Genomic DNA, 17,042 nt, shown 5'->3' on the forward strand with positions numbered 1-17,042 from the left:
TCCTTCTCCCCTCCCGCACACCGCAGCTCTCTCTTCCCTCTTCCCGTCGACGATCTGTCTTCCACCCTGAACCATCACCATCTGGCTGACGTGGCCGACACCTCTCACCCAAAAAATCCCCCTTCGGCCGGTGAACACCCCCACCAAAAATCAGCCTCATCCGAGCCGCCGTTAACCCCTTAGAGCCCCACCTTTCTGCATGGTTTTGAGCCATTTCCGACGCCGTCGCTCCACTTCCAGCCACCACCTCTTTACCACTTCATCCCCTACCTCTTGCTATCCGAACCCACCCATTTTCGGCCCCGATCCGTTGCCGGAGCAGCTCCCACGAGCTCAACTCCGATCTGCCCCTTTTTGCACTTCCACCGCCATTTCTACAGCCACCCACGGTCAAAACTCACTTCCTTTAGCTTCATAAACATCTCTAGACAATTTCTTATCAATTTCGTGTCTTGGTTTGTCCCTGTTCGAAAGTGGGTAATTTATAACCCACAGCCACAGTGTAAAATACATTGTTACGTTGTTTTTTCTCCACCGTTTGCGACGTCGTGAGCTTTCGAAAAATACCTTATAGCGCTGTAAGTATTTTTCAAACCTTATTTTAGATTTAAATATATTTTTGCTCTTACAATAATTTATTTGACTGGTTGGTTGATTCCGAACTGAGTACGAGGAGTTCGGGGGTCGGATGGATTGGTTTGGTTGTTTTGTGATTGGTTGGTTAATTGTGCCTTGAGGCGTGCATTATATGGTGCATTCATGTGTATTTTATTTAATTTGAGAAAATCCGATTTTAATCGTGTAAATGGATTTTCAGGTGCGTGTGTGTCACGACCCAAAGTTGGAATGGGGTATTATCTCGGTGGAGCTCCTCTGGTCACTCAGGAGTGGATAATACTAAGTGACATCCCCTGAGTTGTCGCTGGACGACGACTGGATTGTACGATATGGTAATACTATCGTGTCGACTTCGTGGTCCCTAGAGTGGCAGGGACTAGAGGATGGCTTGGTCCAGGTATGCGCTGGGCGCGAGAACTGGGTATTGCTCGTTTAGGTGTCATACGCGTAGTCATTACCTGCAGTGTGGCACAGGAGCCAGGGTGTGCGGATGATTCCTAGGGAAGATCATGGTGCATGCAATAATTGGAACTGGTTTTGGTTTGGATACGAGCCATTTTCTGGGAAAATGGCGAGGCTATGTGATCCATTTTCTGGAAAAGTAGTGGTTTCTTGTTTTGGGCCATTATCTGGGATAATGGCAAGGACTTGTGATAAAGGTTTTGTTTTGGGCCAAAATGAGATTTTGGCGTGCGTGGAAAAATGTGTTTTATGGGTTATGTGCATTGCATTCTTTCATGCATATTGTTTGAGATTAATATATTTTTATTTAGTAGCGTTTGGATCTTACTTACTTGCGGCACCATTTTTGGTACCATAGATTTTGATGCAGAGATCGAGGAGGAGGAGGAGGCTGAGCCCGAGGAGGCGGCTCCGCCGGAGTATTGATTTGGAGTTTTTGCCTTGTAGTTGGTTTTAAAACAATATTTGTGATTTTTAATATTTTATTATGTATGCTTTGAAGGGGTTTGTATTAAATAAAGAAAAATTCTAGTACTTAGTTATATGACTTTGTTTATCCGTTGCGTATTTTCTTTTGCACACTTATTACATGTACACACATTTAGCACTTGGCGATAAGGTGGTGACCCGTGATGTCATTATCTGGACGTCTCAATTTTCCCGTATCCATACGTGGGATTTGGCAGCATCACAGAATGCCTCCACTTGTCCTTGGTGAACAAAGGAGGAAATAACTTGTTTAAGTGTTTCCCTCGTCACCCACTAAGCCTGGTCAAGTCAATCTCCTGCTTAACCATAAAAGCTGAGTGTCTCTATTCGTCCTTGGCAAACAAAGGAGGAAACAACTTGTTTAAGTGTTTCTCTCTCCATCCACTAAGCGTGGTCGAGCTCATCTTCTGACTAAACACCAAAGCTGAGTGCCTTGACTCACTCTTGGCAAATAAAAAATAAAACAACTTGTTTAAGTGTTTCCCTCCTCTCCCCCTAAGTGCAATCGAGTTCGTCTTCAACCTAAATGCTAAAGTCGAGTGTATCCACCTGCTCCTAGCAAACAAAAGAGAAAACCACTAAGCATAATTGAGCCCATCTCCTGCCTAATTAAGCCGAGTGTCCAGTCACACTCAATGTACAAAACAAATAGGCCAAGTAAACTCAGCGAAACAACAGCCCACACACTCTTAAAGCTTAAACACTTCACACAAGGGTAACAAACAGACCAAGATGGAAAAATAATTGACAAATAATCAACCATTAAACATGATCCAAAATGTCATAATCAGTAAAAATTGTTCAAGCCTCATTACAAACTATAGGAAAAGAAAGGAAAGAATAAGGGATCGCGATGATCTCAAGGCACCGGACATGGTGCCTCTACCCAAGGAGTCAAAAACCTGATAGGCGGCGTGGTCAACCTTGATGGACTTCAGATTCAATGTCCACAAGTCAACACTAGGGTGGTCTAGCAGATAATCCCTCAGCTTTATGAGGTCATGCTTAAGCCCAAATCCTAGGCCCTATTGCGAATTTTATAGGCAGCCACCAATTGAGGGGAAAGGTGGATAACTTCCTCCCTGTAGACCCCCAACTTAACCACCTTCAGTTTAGAGGTAGTCAGTTTCTACTTATGACTTCCAGAAACCTCATTCAACTACATGAAATGTTGGTCGTGCTGCTTATGATCCTAGCTCACCATCTAAAGTTAGGCCTCGGCATGAACTTTCTCTCCTTGAGCAATGTTGAGCTAAATGGGCAGCTCCTGACCAGCCTCCTTAGACCAAGTCACACGGGTGGAAAATTCAAAACTACGCTACTAAGCCTCCTCTAACTCTATGTCCAAGTGACAAAGATGATCACAAAGTGTTTCACACTCTTCCTCCATGATCTTTGCCTCAAAATAACATTACTTCACCTCCCCCTGTGATTTCTCCAAATGATGTTGGCAATTGTCCATCATTTTCTGGAGAAAAGAGACATGATCCTCTAGGGAATGGGAATACAACTCCAACCGGGACAGGTTCCACGCCATTTCATTTCCTCCTTTTGGGCCATCTAGACAGCATTATGAGTCCTCTCCATATACAAACGCATCAAACCGTTATCCTTTTCCAAGTTGATCTAGTGATCAACTATCCAAATTGCAAGATGGTCAACTCTTTGGAGAACAAACCAAATCACATTCGGGAAGCATGAAAAGTGAAAACATATACTCAAAATAAAAACTTGTTGGGGGTCAAAAAGTGTCGGAGCTTACTTGTCATGGCATGAACAAACTCGTCCCTATGATCATCAACTTGCAGGGTAAGGCCTGCAGATTGAGATCCTGAGGAACTAAATAACCTTGAAAAGTTAAAAATTCCCCAAAAAAAAAGGCCTGAAGCTACCCATTTCGCCAAAGCCCTATAATGTTAAGGGAATCATAAGAGGTTGAGCAACAGGAGGCCGAAGCTGCAAAGGCACTCTCCCCTAGTTGCTTGATCGAGTCCAAAGGATGATCGCCAGTCCAAAAATCGCTCAAAGATGTAGATGAAGAAACATCACCCCTCATGGACGAGGTGCTGAAGGGCGACAAAAGGATGAATACATGACCTCTGCCAAAATTTACCGTCGAAGGGTTGTCATGAAGGGAAGCAAAAAGGGATTTTTGGAGTAATGTTGCTAGAAATAGTAAAGGGAACATATGATGAAGAAGAACCATCCTTCGACCCAAGCACCGCCTCTCCACAGGCCCTAAAGGCGTCAAAGCCTCCACTAGGTGTTAAAGACACATTATGTACTTCGCCAAATGGGACTGCAAAACTCATTGAAACCTAGGGAATAGCTCCTAAAAATGTAGAATGAAGAACCACATCTATATCTTCCTCATCCTAACAAGGAGTCCCATCTTGACCACCTGAGGTAAGGGGTGTATGGCGAACGACATCTTGACCAGTCAGCTTAGGTGACTCGAAGTCAACACCAATGCCAAGTCAATCTTAGCTTGGTCCATAACTTCCTCTAGTAAGTCTGGAAATGGAGAAGCTGGTTGAACTGACCCATTTCCCTAGGGGTCGATGAATCAAGAATCGACCTCTCCCTGTCAGAGCTTGATTCATAGGATGATTCAATCTAGCCACAAATGGGGTTGTCGTCTAGTTTCCTTTCCTTCCTGGCTTGAAGGAGCAGAAGATCCTCTCTTTTTCCCTCGAGATAGCAAAAGAGTACCTAAGAAATGGCGACCAAAAATGTGAGCCCCGTTCATTGAAACCAAAAACCTATTGATGTTGAAGTGAGTGAGGAGAACATCAGACCAAGTGGTGTTGTCATTGTACTCCACCCACTTATAAACCAGATGCAGGTGAGCTTCCTCACTGTCGGAAAGAATAATAGCAGGGTTACGGTCCTCAAGGACAATACCCTCTCCCACCTGAAAAGGGAATTCTAGATGGTAGGCCTCACTAGAAGGGAACTCCCAACCACTAATTGAGACAAAGAAGTACTTCCTATGCTACTCCTAGGTATGGGAATAACAGCCTTCCAAACTTACCACCTAGTAACTAGTTTGATATTAGAAACTACATAAACTTCCATCTATGTTTTTAACATCGTGGGAATAGAGGAACTCCTTAACCTATAAGATCAGAGTATTCCTCACGAATGGCTTCCAAAACCTGCCGTCACCTACACACCATGCCATTAAGATCCTTCAGACGTTAGGAAGAAGCTAAGAGGGAGTTGATCCCAAAAAGTTGAGCACATCATGGACAGGATGATAGAATGGCAAACGGAGCCCCATCAAGAACATGGTCGAGGAGAAAGCCACTTGGACAGCAAAGCCCTTAGGGTCAACCATCCCATAGATTGGCTCTTCACAAAGTCCAAGTCAACGCAGGATGTAGTAGCTGACCACTTGTACCCTTCAAAGTCAAGGGAACGGTGCAAACCAGTTCCCCTAGATGATTGAAGGAATAGCACAGGAAGACTGAGAACTATGGATGCCAAAGCAAGAAACCTTGAGGAAAGCCATTGAAAGGGAAGAGCTTGTAGAGAAAATAAAAGTAGGTTGAAGAAGGAAGGGATTAAGAATAGTATAGTAGTAGAGAGCAAGTTAGTGTTTGAGAAGGAATGGAATGGCAAGCGATGGCGATGGAAAAAAAGGGGTTTAATGGACAAGGCATCTTTTGAATATCCCCCAAGTAAGAAGAGATGTGTTGAGAAAGAAAAGAAGACAAGAGAGATGATTGGGTTCCTCAATCTGCACTACGTGAAGAGATGCGAAGGTGGAATGATGCACGCCTCATACATGGTCAGCCTCATACATGGTAATATGTGTCAATAAATAGTTGCAAGTGGAAGAAAATCTAGAATAACTAAGCAACATAAGAAAAAAAAAATATTTGACTACTATTTATATCTCATCTTATTCCCCAGGCATCCCCTAATCTTTGTAAAAAACAAGAAATGTATGTCATAGCACTAAACAACACATATATTGCATAGGCAATGCATATTTCTTTAGGACACTATATATATATGAGTAATATTATACAGCACACTCTCATCTCACTTTTATTTTATTAAATAAGATGTGACACATTTATCACTGTTAGATGATAAAGAAACATCCAATAAATTATTATTTAATGATAATAAATGTCTCGCATCTTATTTGGAGGGATGAAAGTAGGGCAGTAGTCTTGTGTATATTATTTTCCATTTATTATATATTGGTTCAAAGTTGAGAAAGAAGGTTGACCATAGATGGACGTGGTCGACAAATAGCATGCAATGGTCGAGCCTTGGTCAAGGTTAGCCCAACCACTTCACTCATGTCTACCATTTCCTTATCAATCCTCTGCCACTCGAAGCACTGTATCAGTGAACCCAAAGCAGAACCAACCATCCTAATGGCCAAACCTTCGCCGGGACAGCCCCTCCTCCCTGATCCAAAAGGCATGAACCTAAACTTAAACTCATCTTTCATCCCTCCAAAACCTTCAAACCTCTCCGGCTTGAAATTCGTGGGGTCCTCCCAAATTGTCGGGTCATTTTGCATGCCCCACAAATTCACAAGTAGTGTAGTGCCACCAGGGACGTGGAAACCACCCACCTGGCAATCCTCCGATGACTCGTGCGGCACAAGTAATGGCCCTGCGGGATACATGCGCAGTGTTTCGTTTATAATGCAACGAAGATATGGAAGCTCAGCCATATCGGGTTCATCAAGCAGGCGATCAAGTCCCACATGATTGTCAATTTCTGCCTGCGCCTTCTTCAGAACATCAGGGCTGTTGAGCAAAAGTGACATTGCCCACTCCATGGTGCCAGCCGAAGTGTCGGTTCCGGCTGATAAAAGGGCCTGTACATGTACATGTACATATATATTTCAATTATTCTCTGCTTATGTGTGTAATGATGGCACTTTTTTGTTAGTGATAATATTGCACGGCGTAGATAAATATCTTTACTTGAAATAGACATATCAATTTATACGGAATATAATGATCAAATGTTCCACACACACAAAGCTAAATGGATATTATCTCTTTTAGAAAAGAAAACAGACACCAATGTATACATTTAAACCAAGATATTATCTCTCTTTCAGAAGAGAGACGTTGTATTACGTTTTGCCATCTTATAGATGGTAACAGTCTTGACTTATACATGATCACATATATTTCTTCTATATTGATAGTCAAATCGCGCGATAACACTCCGAAAACAACCGTTTGTCCAGTTGTCTGAACTGTTAATTTTCTTCCAGGTCAATGACGGATATCTTCTTGCTACGTCATTCATGACCTGGGACAGTGGTAATCCTATTTTATTTCCTCTTGAAGTCTCAAGGAAGTTCAGGTTGTTAGATGCTTATCTTTTATGTTTTCGTCACATTTGTTACTATGGAAAATAAATAAATTAGTGATCTAAATGACTTAGATCTGTCGTAGTTATAAAATCCTCGTTTTAAATTTAAAATTAATTATCATCTCGTTATTATAAATTTTTTAAATTTTTATATAAAATATAATAAATAATTTAATTTTTTTAATTTCTACAAATCCTAAAATAATAACATTAAAATATATTTCATTCTAAAATTCAAAATTCTAAACTCAAAATTTCTCAGTAACCAAACCGAACAGTGTTTTGGACTAAAAAATCTCGTTAATGTCAAGTATATTGCCTTCTCAATACTTACCAGCATGATGCCTTTGATAATCTCGTCCTTGTAGTATTCAGGTTCCGATTCTTGCAGATCCAACAGAACTCCAATCATGGTCTTCTTCTTCTTCTTACCCTTTTCTGCATCTGCATCACATCCCATTCTTCTATGCTCCTCTATCAAGCTCTGCATGAATCTGTCTCTCTTTTCCTGCAATACAATCAACCTATTCTCCATCCTACTAATCCCAAACCAGCTCAACATCGGCAAAAAATCTGCGACATTTGTCACAGATCCCAATCGAAATGTTTCAGACACAATATCCCGAAACTTGCAGACTTGATCTTCTTCTGCTTCTGCCGCGCTACCCCCGTAATACCGCTTCCCAGAAATCATCCTCATCATGACGTTAAGCGTCAGCTCAAAGAAGGCTGATTTCAGATCATGGATTTGAGTCTGGTTTTGATTCTTATTATTAGTAGGCAAGAGCCGGCGAAGGAGCGAACGAACCTCGTCGGTGCGTATATGGGAGAGCGTTTGGAGGCGGTGGGATGAGAGAAGTTCGAGGGACGAGATACGGCGGAGGTTTCGCCAGTGATCGCCGTAGGAGGCCCATGCAAGGGAGGTGAAGTTGTAGCCGAGGTGTTTCCCGGCCAGCAGGCGAGGGCGGTTGGCAAAGATGATGTCTTTGGTGGCGAGGCAAACCTCGGCCGCGCACGGGGAAGAGACGACAAGGACTGGTCGAGAGCCAAAGCTGAGATAAATTATGGGGCCGTACCGGTTTGATAACCTGGTTAGAGTGCGGTGGAGGGGTTTCTTTAGGAGGTAGAGATGGCCAACAATGGGGAGGGTGGGGAAAGGGCTTGGTGGGAGGTTTTGGGTCTTGGAAAGCAAGTGCTTGGCTATGACATAAAAGGCTACGAGGAGAAGAACTTGGCAGAAGATGATCATGGTGTTGAAGGATATAGATTGGGTTGGTGGATCCTATGAAGGTTAGTATGGGTTTGTGTGGTGAGAAATGCAGATAAATAGGTAAGATACCTAGATCTTGACTTTATATAAAAAGAGGAAAGTTGGCAGCTTCTCGGTGGAATCGGCTGATGTGGCAAAATGTCCCGTCGTCCAATTTAATTATTAATAAAAACAAAAAACTTGGCCTTTTACCTTCTTTGCTCAACCAATCAATGGAAAGACCATAACTAGAACAAAAGCCTTTCTTAAAACTTTCCTTATTCAAATGAAAAGCTCGAAATTAGAAAATTAGACTCATTATTATACAAGAAAAATAGATATTTGTGATTAATATTTTGTAATTAAAAAATTATTTACAATTTATTTTTGTTAAAAATAATCATTTTGTCAGAAATAATTAATCACAAATAAATAATTTTTTTATAGTTAATTAATTAATTACCATAAACAGAAGACAGTAGCGGTATCTGTTAGCCTTTACATTCACAAACAAAACTCAGGTTCGAGCAAATAAATCTTAAAGAAACGAAAGCCCCATATCCTAATATAACTTGACCACAAAATACACAACTTGAAAACAGAGGACTTTGAATCAAATCGAGTGGAATTGGCACCAAATGAGTTGAGACAAACAGTAAAAGTAAAAGAGAATTTTCTCGAGAAAGCAAGTGAGCAAACATATAACCATGAAATTATGAGATCCTAGAGATCTGGGAATGCTAAATCATGTGATTTCTATATGTTTCTGGCAACTCCAACAAATTCTATGTGAGTATATTGTTGGTCTCTAGTAGCACTGCTTTGCTCGTCCCCCATGCTTCCCATACCATTGTCGCCTAGTCGATTCCCATACAATTATCTCCTAGTCGGTTAGTCCTCCTCTTGCATGCACACACAAAAATTGCACTTGGGCTTCTGCAAGGGCTCTTGGCCGAAGATGAAGGATATAGATTGGGTTGATATAATTAAAAATAAATTTGGGGTTACAAAAAAAATGATATTTTGTAGTCATAAAATACATAAGTATCAGGCACTCATTTTAAGTATATATATATTGTGATATGTATGTCAATACATTTATATGTTACTCTATTTGTTTAATAAACTAACGTACTCTTTTATTTGTGTAATAAGTGGAGGTGCTGTAAGGAGGAAAGATCAGGGCCGTTGATTTATTAAGTGATGAGCTGCCAGACCACGTGAGGAGCCCGTGCTCCCATCTGGATCTTCATAAGCCAAGCCGCTGGATCATTACACTTGTCACCATCTGTTGTAACATATATATTGCATACTTACCGTGTAAACCCTAAGGGTGTTGAGTCATTTTGTGTATGCAGCGGCTGGGTCTTTCTCGAGAGGCAGAGAGATAGAGAGAAAAGGGAGAAGGGGGCTGTTTTAGGGTTTCGGGGTTTGATCTCTAGAGAGAAATCTGTGCGATTTCTTGTGAGGGCTTGTAATCCTATTGAACTGAGGCTTCTCTATGCTGTATTGTTTATCAATAAAGATCTCTGAGGCTATTCCTGCCGTGGATGTAGACCATTAGGGTCGAACCACGTATCTCGGTGTGTTCTTTCTATGTTTTACTTATTTTTCTTATTTCATTGTTCATTCTTATTTCCTTGCTAATTTCTGGTATATATATGCTCTCGGTTATTTGTTGATTCGTGCTTATATATTGGATCTGGAAGTACTGTATATTCTTGTATAAGATCTGTGTTGGTATTCTGCTGGTTTTGTGAACACAGTTGATAGTATTGTGGATATTGTGAATCTTGTGCATTTCGGTTTTGAGTCAAGAAACAGAAATATACTTGTTGAGTTTTTTTCAGAACCGAAACTAATAAAGTTTTGTTACCTGAATTGAATTTCTTTATTACAAATCTTGGCAATATTTTGTATCTATAAAACCCAAGTTTTATAACATATATATATATATATATATATATATATATATATATATATATATATATATATATATATATATATATATATGAAACTCACTTGAGTAAAGGATTTAAGATTTTTGGCTAAAAAAAATCTAATTTAGATTTATTTCATGGATTGATTCTATTTTTTATTTTTATTTTGTCAAATGAATAATCCAAAAAGTTAAAATTACACCGAGTCAAATCCACGTGAGGAAGTGGGAAAAAAGTGATAGTGCAAAGAAGGAGAATGAGAAATTAAGTGCCACTTTTTCTTTACAATCAATTTGTGAACATTGAGTTTGACAAATATATATATATATATATATATACATACACACACGGTAGTGTTAGTGTGCATTCTAGGGCGTGTGCCCACTAGTATAAATTTGATTTTTTATTTTTTATATTATTTTAACATATTTAAATATTTTAAAAAAATATATCAATATACTAAAACTCACTTCTTTAACTATTAAGTAAAGAAAAAAAATTAAAGAAAAATTAAATACATGAATAAACAAAATGAGAGGACAAGCTAGCATACTAGCATTTTTCATACATATATATATATATATATATATATATATTATAAAATAACATATAAAATGTATCATGTTTTGGAGTAATATAAAATAAATAAAAAATTGTGTGCGGAACAAGAAAACATATGGAAGTTGGGCAATCGAAGTGGCCCACTGAAAATTGCTTAGGGGCATTGTATTTAGGTGACGTGTTTGCTTAAAAAGTTCCAAACGCCTCTTTAAAAGCTTTGGTGAGTAAATTACTTTAAATCATGAACTTTCTTTCTTGATGGGGTTTTCATTTCTTTTTTTCATTTTTTAAAATTAAAAATCTAAATAATTTTTTTATGCTATTTGATGCAGTAGACTATTTATAGCAAATAATTAATGCACTTTTTACATCAGTATTGTGTTTGATCTGTCAATAAATAGACACGTAAATAGATTTTATTTTTCATAATTTTCTTACCAAATATACACAAAATTAAGAATTCAATTTGATTAAAACCCTATTTGTTAAAGCTTTAGATCCCCACAGTTAACACCTCCACTGTATAAATGTTTCAATGCCAAGTCAATAGATATCAGTATGGAGTTAAGCTTACATCACTTGAATGAAAACAAGCACCATCAGTTTAAGTTCCGTTTGGATATTGAGTTAAAATAATATGAGTATAAATGAAAGTTAAATAAAATATTATTTTTTTAATATTATTACAAAAGTCCCTAATCAAGATTTCAAAAAAGTCCTACAGTACTAAGCTTTACAATACGTAAGCAATTAAAGCAATAACTATTTACAAAAAAAAAAAAAAAAAAAAAAAAAAAAAAAAAAAAAAAAACAAACAGACTAAAAGTATAACTTCTATTTTCACCTAAAGCAACTTGGCAAACCAGATTTATCAGTAACAAAGGAGTTCTATGGATAGTCGGCCAACATGATCTTGGTGCAATCAACTGATGTGGTACAGTGTCATGTCATCTGATTTAATTATTAAAAAGAAAATGCTTGGGCTTTTACCTTCTTTGCTCAACCAGTATCCATCGATGGAAAGACCATAACCAATATGAACACAAGCCATTCTCAAATGAACTTATTTTTTAAAACTTCCCTTATTCAAACAAACAGCTCAAAATCAGAAAACTAGACCCACCATTACCATAAACGGAAGACACTGGCGGTATTTGTTAGCCTTTACACTCACAAACAAAACTAAGCTACTAGTAGATACAGCTTGAAGAAACGAAAAACCCAGATGCTAGAATAACTTGACCACAAATTCTATGTGAGTATATTGTTGATCTCTACTAGCACTGCTTTGCTCGTCCCCCGTGCTTCCCATACCATTATCTCCTAGTCAGCTAGTCCTCTTCTCTCGCACGCACACACAAAAATGGCACTTGGGCTTCTGCAAGGGCTCTTGGTCGAAGATGAAAAATCGGGGAGTGGAGATTTCTTGAGGTCCGGGAAGTCTTGGAAGGAGAGAGAGCAAGCGTTTTTGCAAAAGATTCAAGGAAAGCTCGGCATTTTGTAGATGGATTTTCGTTTCTTAATAGCTTGTAACTGGGTCTTGGATGCGGGCCCTTTGAGCCGTTAGTGTCTATCAGCAATGTAGTGAGAAGGAATGGTTTTTGGTCTTCTTCCAATACCTCGTGTAAGTGCTTTTGAGCCATGCGATGAGGAAGGAAACTAAGGGGAGAAGGAGAAATGAAAAAATGAAACGAGGGAGGAAGTGTTGTGCCTCTGGCCTGTCCAAAAATTACACGACGATATTTAAGTGGTTTAGCAAATTGCCTACATCCACTAGAGCCTCTTTCATAGAATTTGTACGAGATTTATAAAAACTCTACAAATTCCTATCTCTCTCTTACGTCCCTCTTTCTCTCTATTTTTCTTTCTCCTCACTGCACTTTCTTCACAACTGCTTTCCTATTTATAGGAGAGAGCAGCCTACAATTTCTATGTTAGGTGCAGCATTTTATGACTTTGCATCAGAGTGAGTGGGTGGGTGAAATGGTGGCTACAGACAGTGGGTGGGTGGTGGCTGCAGACTTGGGTTGATTCAACAATCACCCCCTCCACCCAAGTGTGTCATACCAGGCTGCTTGCAAACTAATTCATTTTTCAAACGAATGCACGTCTTTCTTTAATATGAGAGACTTCTGCTATCGAATACGCTCCAATGCACCTGAGGGTGCTCAGCAATGTACAATATTGATCAAGTCCAAACAATGTTGGAACTTGATCCCTATGACGACCTTCGTCAACATATCTGCTGGATTATCTTCAGTGCAAATCTTCTGAAGTTTGATGTCATCTTCTTTTAATATTTCACGTACAAAGTGAAATCGGATATCTATTTGTTTTGTTCGAGAGTGATACACTTGATTCTTGGCCAAATGAATTGCACTCTGACTGTTATAGTAAACAGTAACCTCTTGCTGCTTAAAGCCCAAATTTGTTACCAATCTCTATAACCAAATAGCTTCTTTCACGGCTTCTGTTATAGTCATGTATTTAGCCTCAGTTGATGATAGTGCAATTGTCGACTGCAAAGTTGATCGCCAACTAACTGGTCCTCCAACCATAGTGAACACATATCCAGTTGTCGATCGTCATTTGTCAAGATCACCTGCATAGTCTGAGTCAACATATCCAGTTACTAGACTATCTTCACTCTTCTCGAACTTCAAACCAACATCTACGGTCCCAGAAATATACCGTAGAATCCATTTAGCCGCATGCTAATGAACCTTTCCAGGATTATGCATATAGTGACTAACTAAGCTAACGGCCTGGGAGATATCAGGTCGTGTACACACCATGGCATATATTAATCTTCCAACAACACTTGCATATGGGACATTCCTCATGTAGTCTCGCTCTTCATCAGTTTTAGGAGACTGCAATGCACTGAGCTTGAAATATGGGGCCATAGGAGTACTCACCGGCTTCGTCTTTGAGTCGATGTTGAAGCGTTGCAGTATTCTCTTCAGATACTGCATTTGAGTAAGGTGAACTGTACCTTTCACCCTATCTCTACTCATCTCCATCCTTAGTATTCTTTGAGCTTCTCCCAGATCTTTCATTTCAAACTCATGACTTAACTGAGTTTTTAAGCAATCTATCTCTCCCTTACTTTTACATGCAATTAACATATCATCTACATATAAAAGCAAATAAATGAAAGATCCATTTGCAAGTTTTTTGAAATATACACAATGATCGTATTGGCAACGAGTGTATTTCAGATCCATTATAAAGCGGTCGAAATGCTTGTACCATTATCGAGGTGACTGCTTCAAGCTATAGAGAGACTTCTTCAAATTACATATCCAATTTTCTTTGCCAGCTTCTTTGAATCCTTCTCGTTGAGACAGATAAATCTCCTCTTCCAGATCACTATGTAAGAAAGCTGTTTTCACATCAAGTTGTGCTAACTCAAGATCATATTGTGCAACCAAAGCTAGCAATATCCGAATGGATGAATGCTTCACAACAGGAGAGAATACTTCACTGTAGTCAATTCCCTCTGTCTGAGTGTAGCCCTTGGCTACCAACCTAGCTTTGTATCGCACTCCATTTTTAGCAGCTTGATCATATTTCTGATTGAAGATCCACTTATAGCCAATTGTCTTCTTTCCTTTTGGAAGCGGCACAAGCTCCCAAGTCTGGTTCTGGTGAAGAGACTGCATCTCTTCATTTATCGTCTTTGTCCATTCAACTTGTTCACTAGACTGTATGGCTTCTTAGTAAGTGGTTGGGATCTCACCCCCTTCAGCTGGTAATGCATATGTCACATAGTCTGCAAAACGTGTCGGTACACATTTCTCTCGTCTCGGTTTATTGGTCGCTATTGATTCGGGTTGATATGGAGGTACTATGACTGGATTATCAACCTCATCTTGTCCATGCTTTCTCAACTTTTTTGAAGTAATAAACTTCACACTCTGTGAATCATCTGATGTTTTGCCATCACTGCTGCCTTTATGCTTATGTGACTTAAGCATCTCAGATTCGTTGAATGTTACATCTCTACTGATGATCACCTTTTTAGACTCTATACACCAGACTCTATACCCTTTTACACCGGTACTAAAGCCCAAGAATTTTGCTTTCTTGGCTCTAGGATCAAGCTTACTTTCTTTAGCATGATAGTAAGCAGGACATCCAAAAACGTGTAAAGAGTCATAATCAGTAGCATGTGTACCTCTCCACATTTCAGTGGGTGTCTTCCCGTCATTGGTAGCTGCGGGTAGTCAGTTGATGAGGTGGCAGGCATATGTCATAGCTTCAGCCCAAAATTTCTTACTGAATCCAGCATTCAGCAACATACATTGCACTTTCTCTAATAATGTACGATTCATTCATTCTGTGACACCGTTCTGCTGCGGTGTACCTCGTACCGCCAAGTGTCTGACAATTCCCTCTCTCCAGCATACTTCCATGAAGGGGTCTGAAATGTACTCACCTCCATTATCAGATCTGAGCCGCTTAATCTTCCTGCCGGTCTGAGTCTCAACCATTTTCTTCCAATCAAGGAAGATTTTCAGCACTTCATCTTTATTCTTTATCATATACACCTACACACATCGAGAATAATCATCAACAAAAGTTACAAACCAATACTTGCCTCCCAAAGATGCATTTTGGGTAGGTCCCCAAACATCGGAGTGGACATAGTTAAGTATTCCCTATGTATTGTGTACTGCAGTTCCAAACTTGATCCGCCTCTGCTTTCCCAATACACAATGCTCACAAAAAGACAGTTTACCAGTTTTGACACCTTTGAGTAAGTCTTGCTTCACTAATGTTTGCAAAACCATTTCTCCAGCGTGTCCCATAAGCATATGCCAAAGACTGGTGGTGTCATCATCAGTCTCATCTAGCTTCTCACTGCATGTGGAATCTCTTCCATCAACAGTACTTCAGTGCAAGAAGTACAAGTTTCCTCACCTTAAGCCCTTCATTGCCACCTGAACTTCCATTAGTACTTTGAGAGTTCCGTCTTCAATGGTGATTCTGAATCCCTTTGAATCCAGAGATCCCAGTGAGATGAGATTCTTCTACAAGTCCAAAACGTACCGAACTTCTGTCAGAGTCTTGACGCTGCCATCGTGCAGCTTTAACCGAATGCTACCTATTCCCTGAGTCTTACAGGCACTGTCATTGCCCATTAGTACTGCTCCACCCTCAATCTTTGTGAATTCAGTAAACCAGTGCCGATTGGGATACATGTGATAGGTATATTCGGAATCCATAATCCATTAATCGGAATGACAAATGGATGATGAACTTATCAAGGAAAAATCTGAATCATCATCTTTGTCCATGACATTGGCTGTGGAGGGTTGATTCTGCTGTTGTCCCTTCAACTTGGGACAATCCTTCTTCCAGTGTCCTTTGTTGCGACAAAAGGAACACTCGTCTCTGGCGAGTCTTTTGCTGACTGATGAACCACGTGAGGTGGTCTAGGTTTTCGATTGAAAACCATTCTTCCTTTTGGGATACCTTGACTGCAGTCTCCCTCTTACTGTTAGAGCTTCACTTGATCTATGATGTTGTAACTACTTATGCTTTTTTCGTTACTCATTGCTAATTAAAGAACTAAATACATCTTCAAAACTAATCTTTTCCTTCCCATACAATAGAGTAGTAATTAAATGCTCATATTTATCAGGCAATGAATTTAACAAAAGTAAAGCTTTATCTTCATCTTCGATTTTAACATCCAAGTTTAACAAATCAGCAAGAATTTAGTTATAATTATTCAAATGTTCAGACATTGAAATCCTTCACGAAATTGGAATCTAAAGAGCTTCTTGTTCAAGTGCAAACAGCTCTCAATGCTCTTCTTAATGAACTTATCCTCCAATTTCTGCCAAAATACCTTAGCATGTGTCTCTCTCACGACAAAATACTTCTGTTATTTGGTAAGGCATAATCGGATTGTAATACAAGTTTGAGTATTAAGCTTCTTCAAATCCTGATCAGTCATATCATCTAGCTTTCCTTCCAACGCAATATCCAACTCTTGTTGGACCAAAACGTCCATAACTTCACACTGCCACATGCCGATGTTGCTTGTTCCATCGAATTTCTCAATTTCAAACTTGGCATTTGACACTGTGGACTGACGTCCAGAGCTACTGGCATTTTCAGAGCTCCTATCTCTTCCAGATCTTTCCATTTGAATTTAGAAAATTTAGACACAAAATTTAAAATTCTAACCGTGCGGATGAGTCCGGAATGATCTAAATAGTTAGAAAGTACTATTTGATCGTTGAAATCAGACTCCAAATGGCTTAGATCAAGCCTGACAAGAATTTGAAAAAACGGACGGTCCTGATCTTCTGGCGCGTGAGATGCACGCATGGCGTCTGGCACGTGTGGTACAC

At 39.5% G+C, this 17,042-nt stretch overlaps 1 protein-coding gene and 1 pseudogene across 1 annotated transcript; both read right to left on the bottom strand.

Annotated features, from left to right (window-relative positions):
- The window catches only part of LOC122297610, a 74,655-nt pseudogene that overhangs the window by 14,467 nt on the left and 43,146 nt on the right, over nt 1–17,042 (bottom strand).
- LOC122297608 (cytochrome P450 81Q32-like) lies at nt 5,668–8,243 on the bottom strand. The gene is made up of 2 exons (XM_043107717.1): nt 7,259–8,243; nt 5,668–6,415 (listed from the first exon to the last, which is right to left on the bottom strand). Exons 1-2 carry the CDS (start codon nt 8,171–8,173, stop codon nt 5,789–5,791), a joined length of 1,542 nt encoding a protein of 513 aa, XP_042963651.1. The 5' UTR covers nt 8,174–8,243; the 3' UTR covers nt 5,668–5,788.

Source organism: Carya illinoinensis, chromosome 15, assembly GCF_018687715.1.
Source record: "Carya illinoinensis cultivar Pawnee chromosome 15, C.illinoinensisPawnee_v1, whole genome shotgun sequence".
Taxonomy (NCBI): Eukaryota; Viridiplantae; Streptophyta; class Magnoliopsida; order Fagales; family Juglandaceae; genus Carya; species Carya illinoinensis.

Coding starts and splice junctions, on each gene's coding strand:
- LOC122297608 (XM_043107717.1), bottom strand. CDS start 8,173: ATGATCATCTTCTGCCAAGTTCTTCTCCTCGTAGCCTTTTATGTCATA. Junction 6,416..7,258: donor TTATCAAAGGCATCATGCTG/GTAAGTATTGAG, acceptor GTACATGTACAG/GCCCTTTTATCAGCCGGAAC.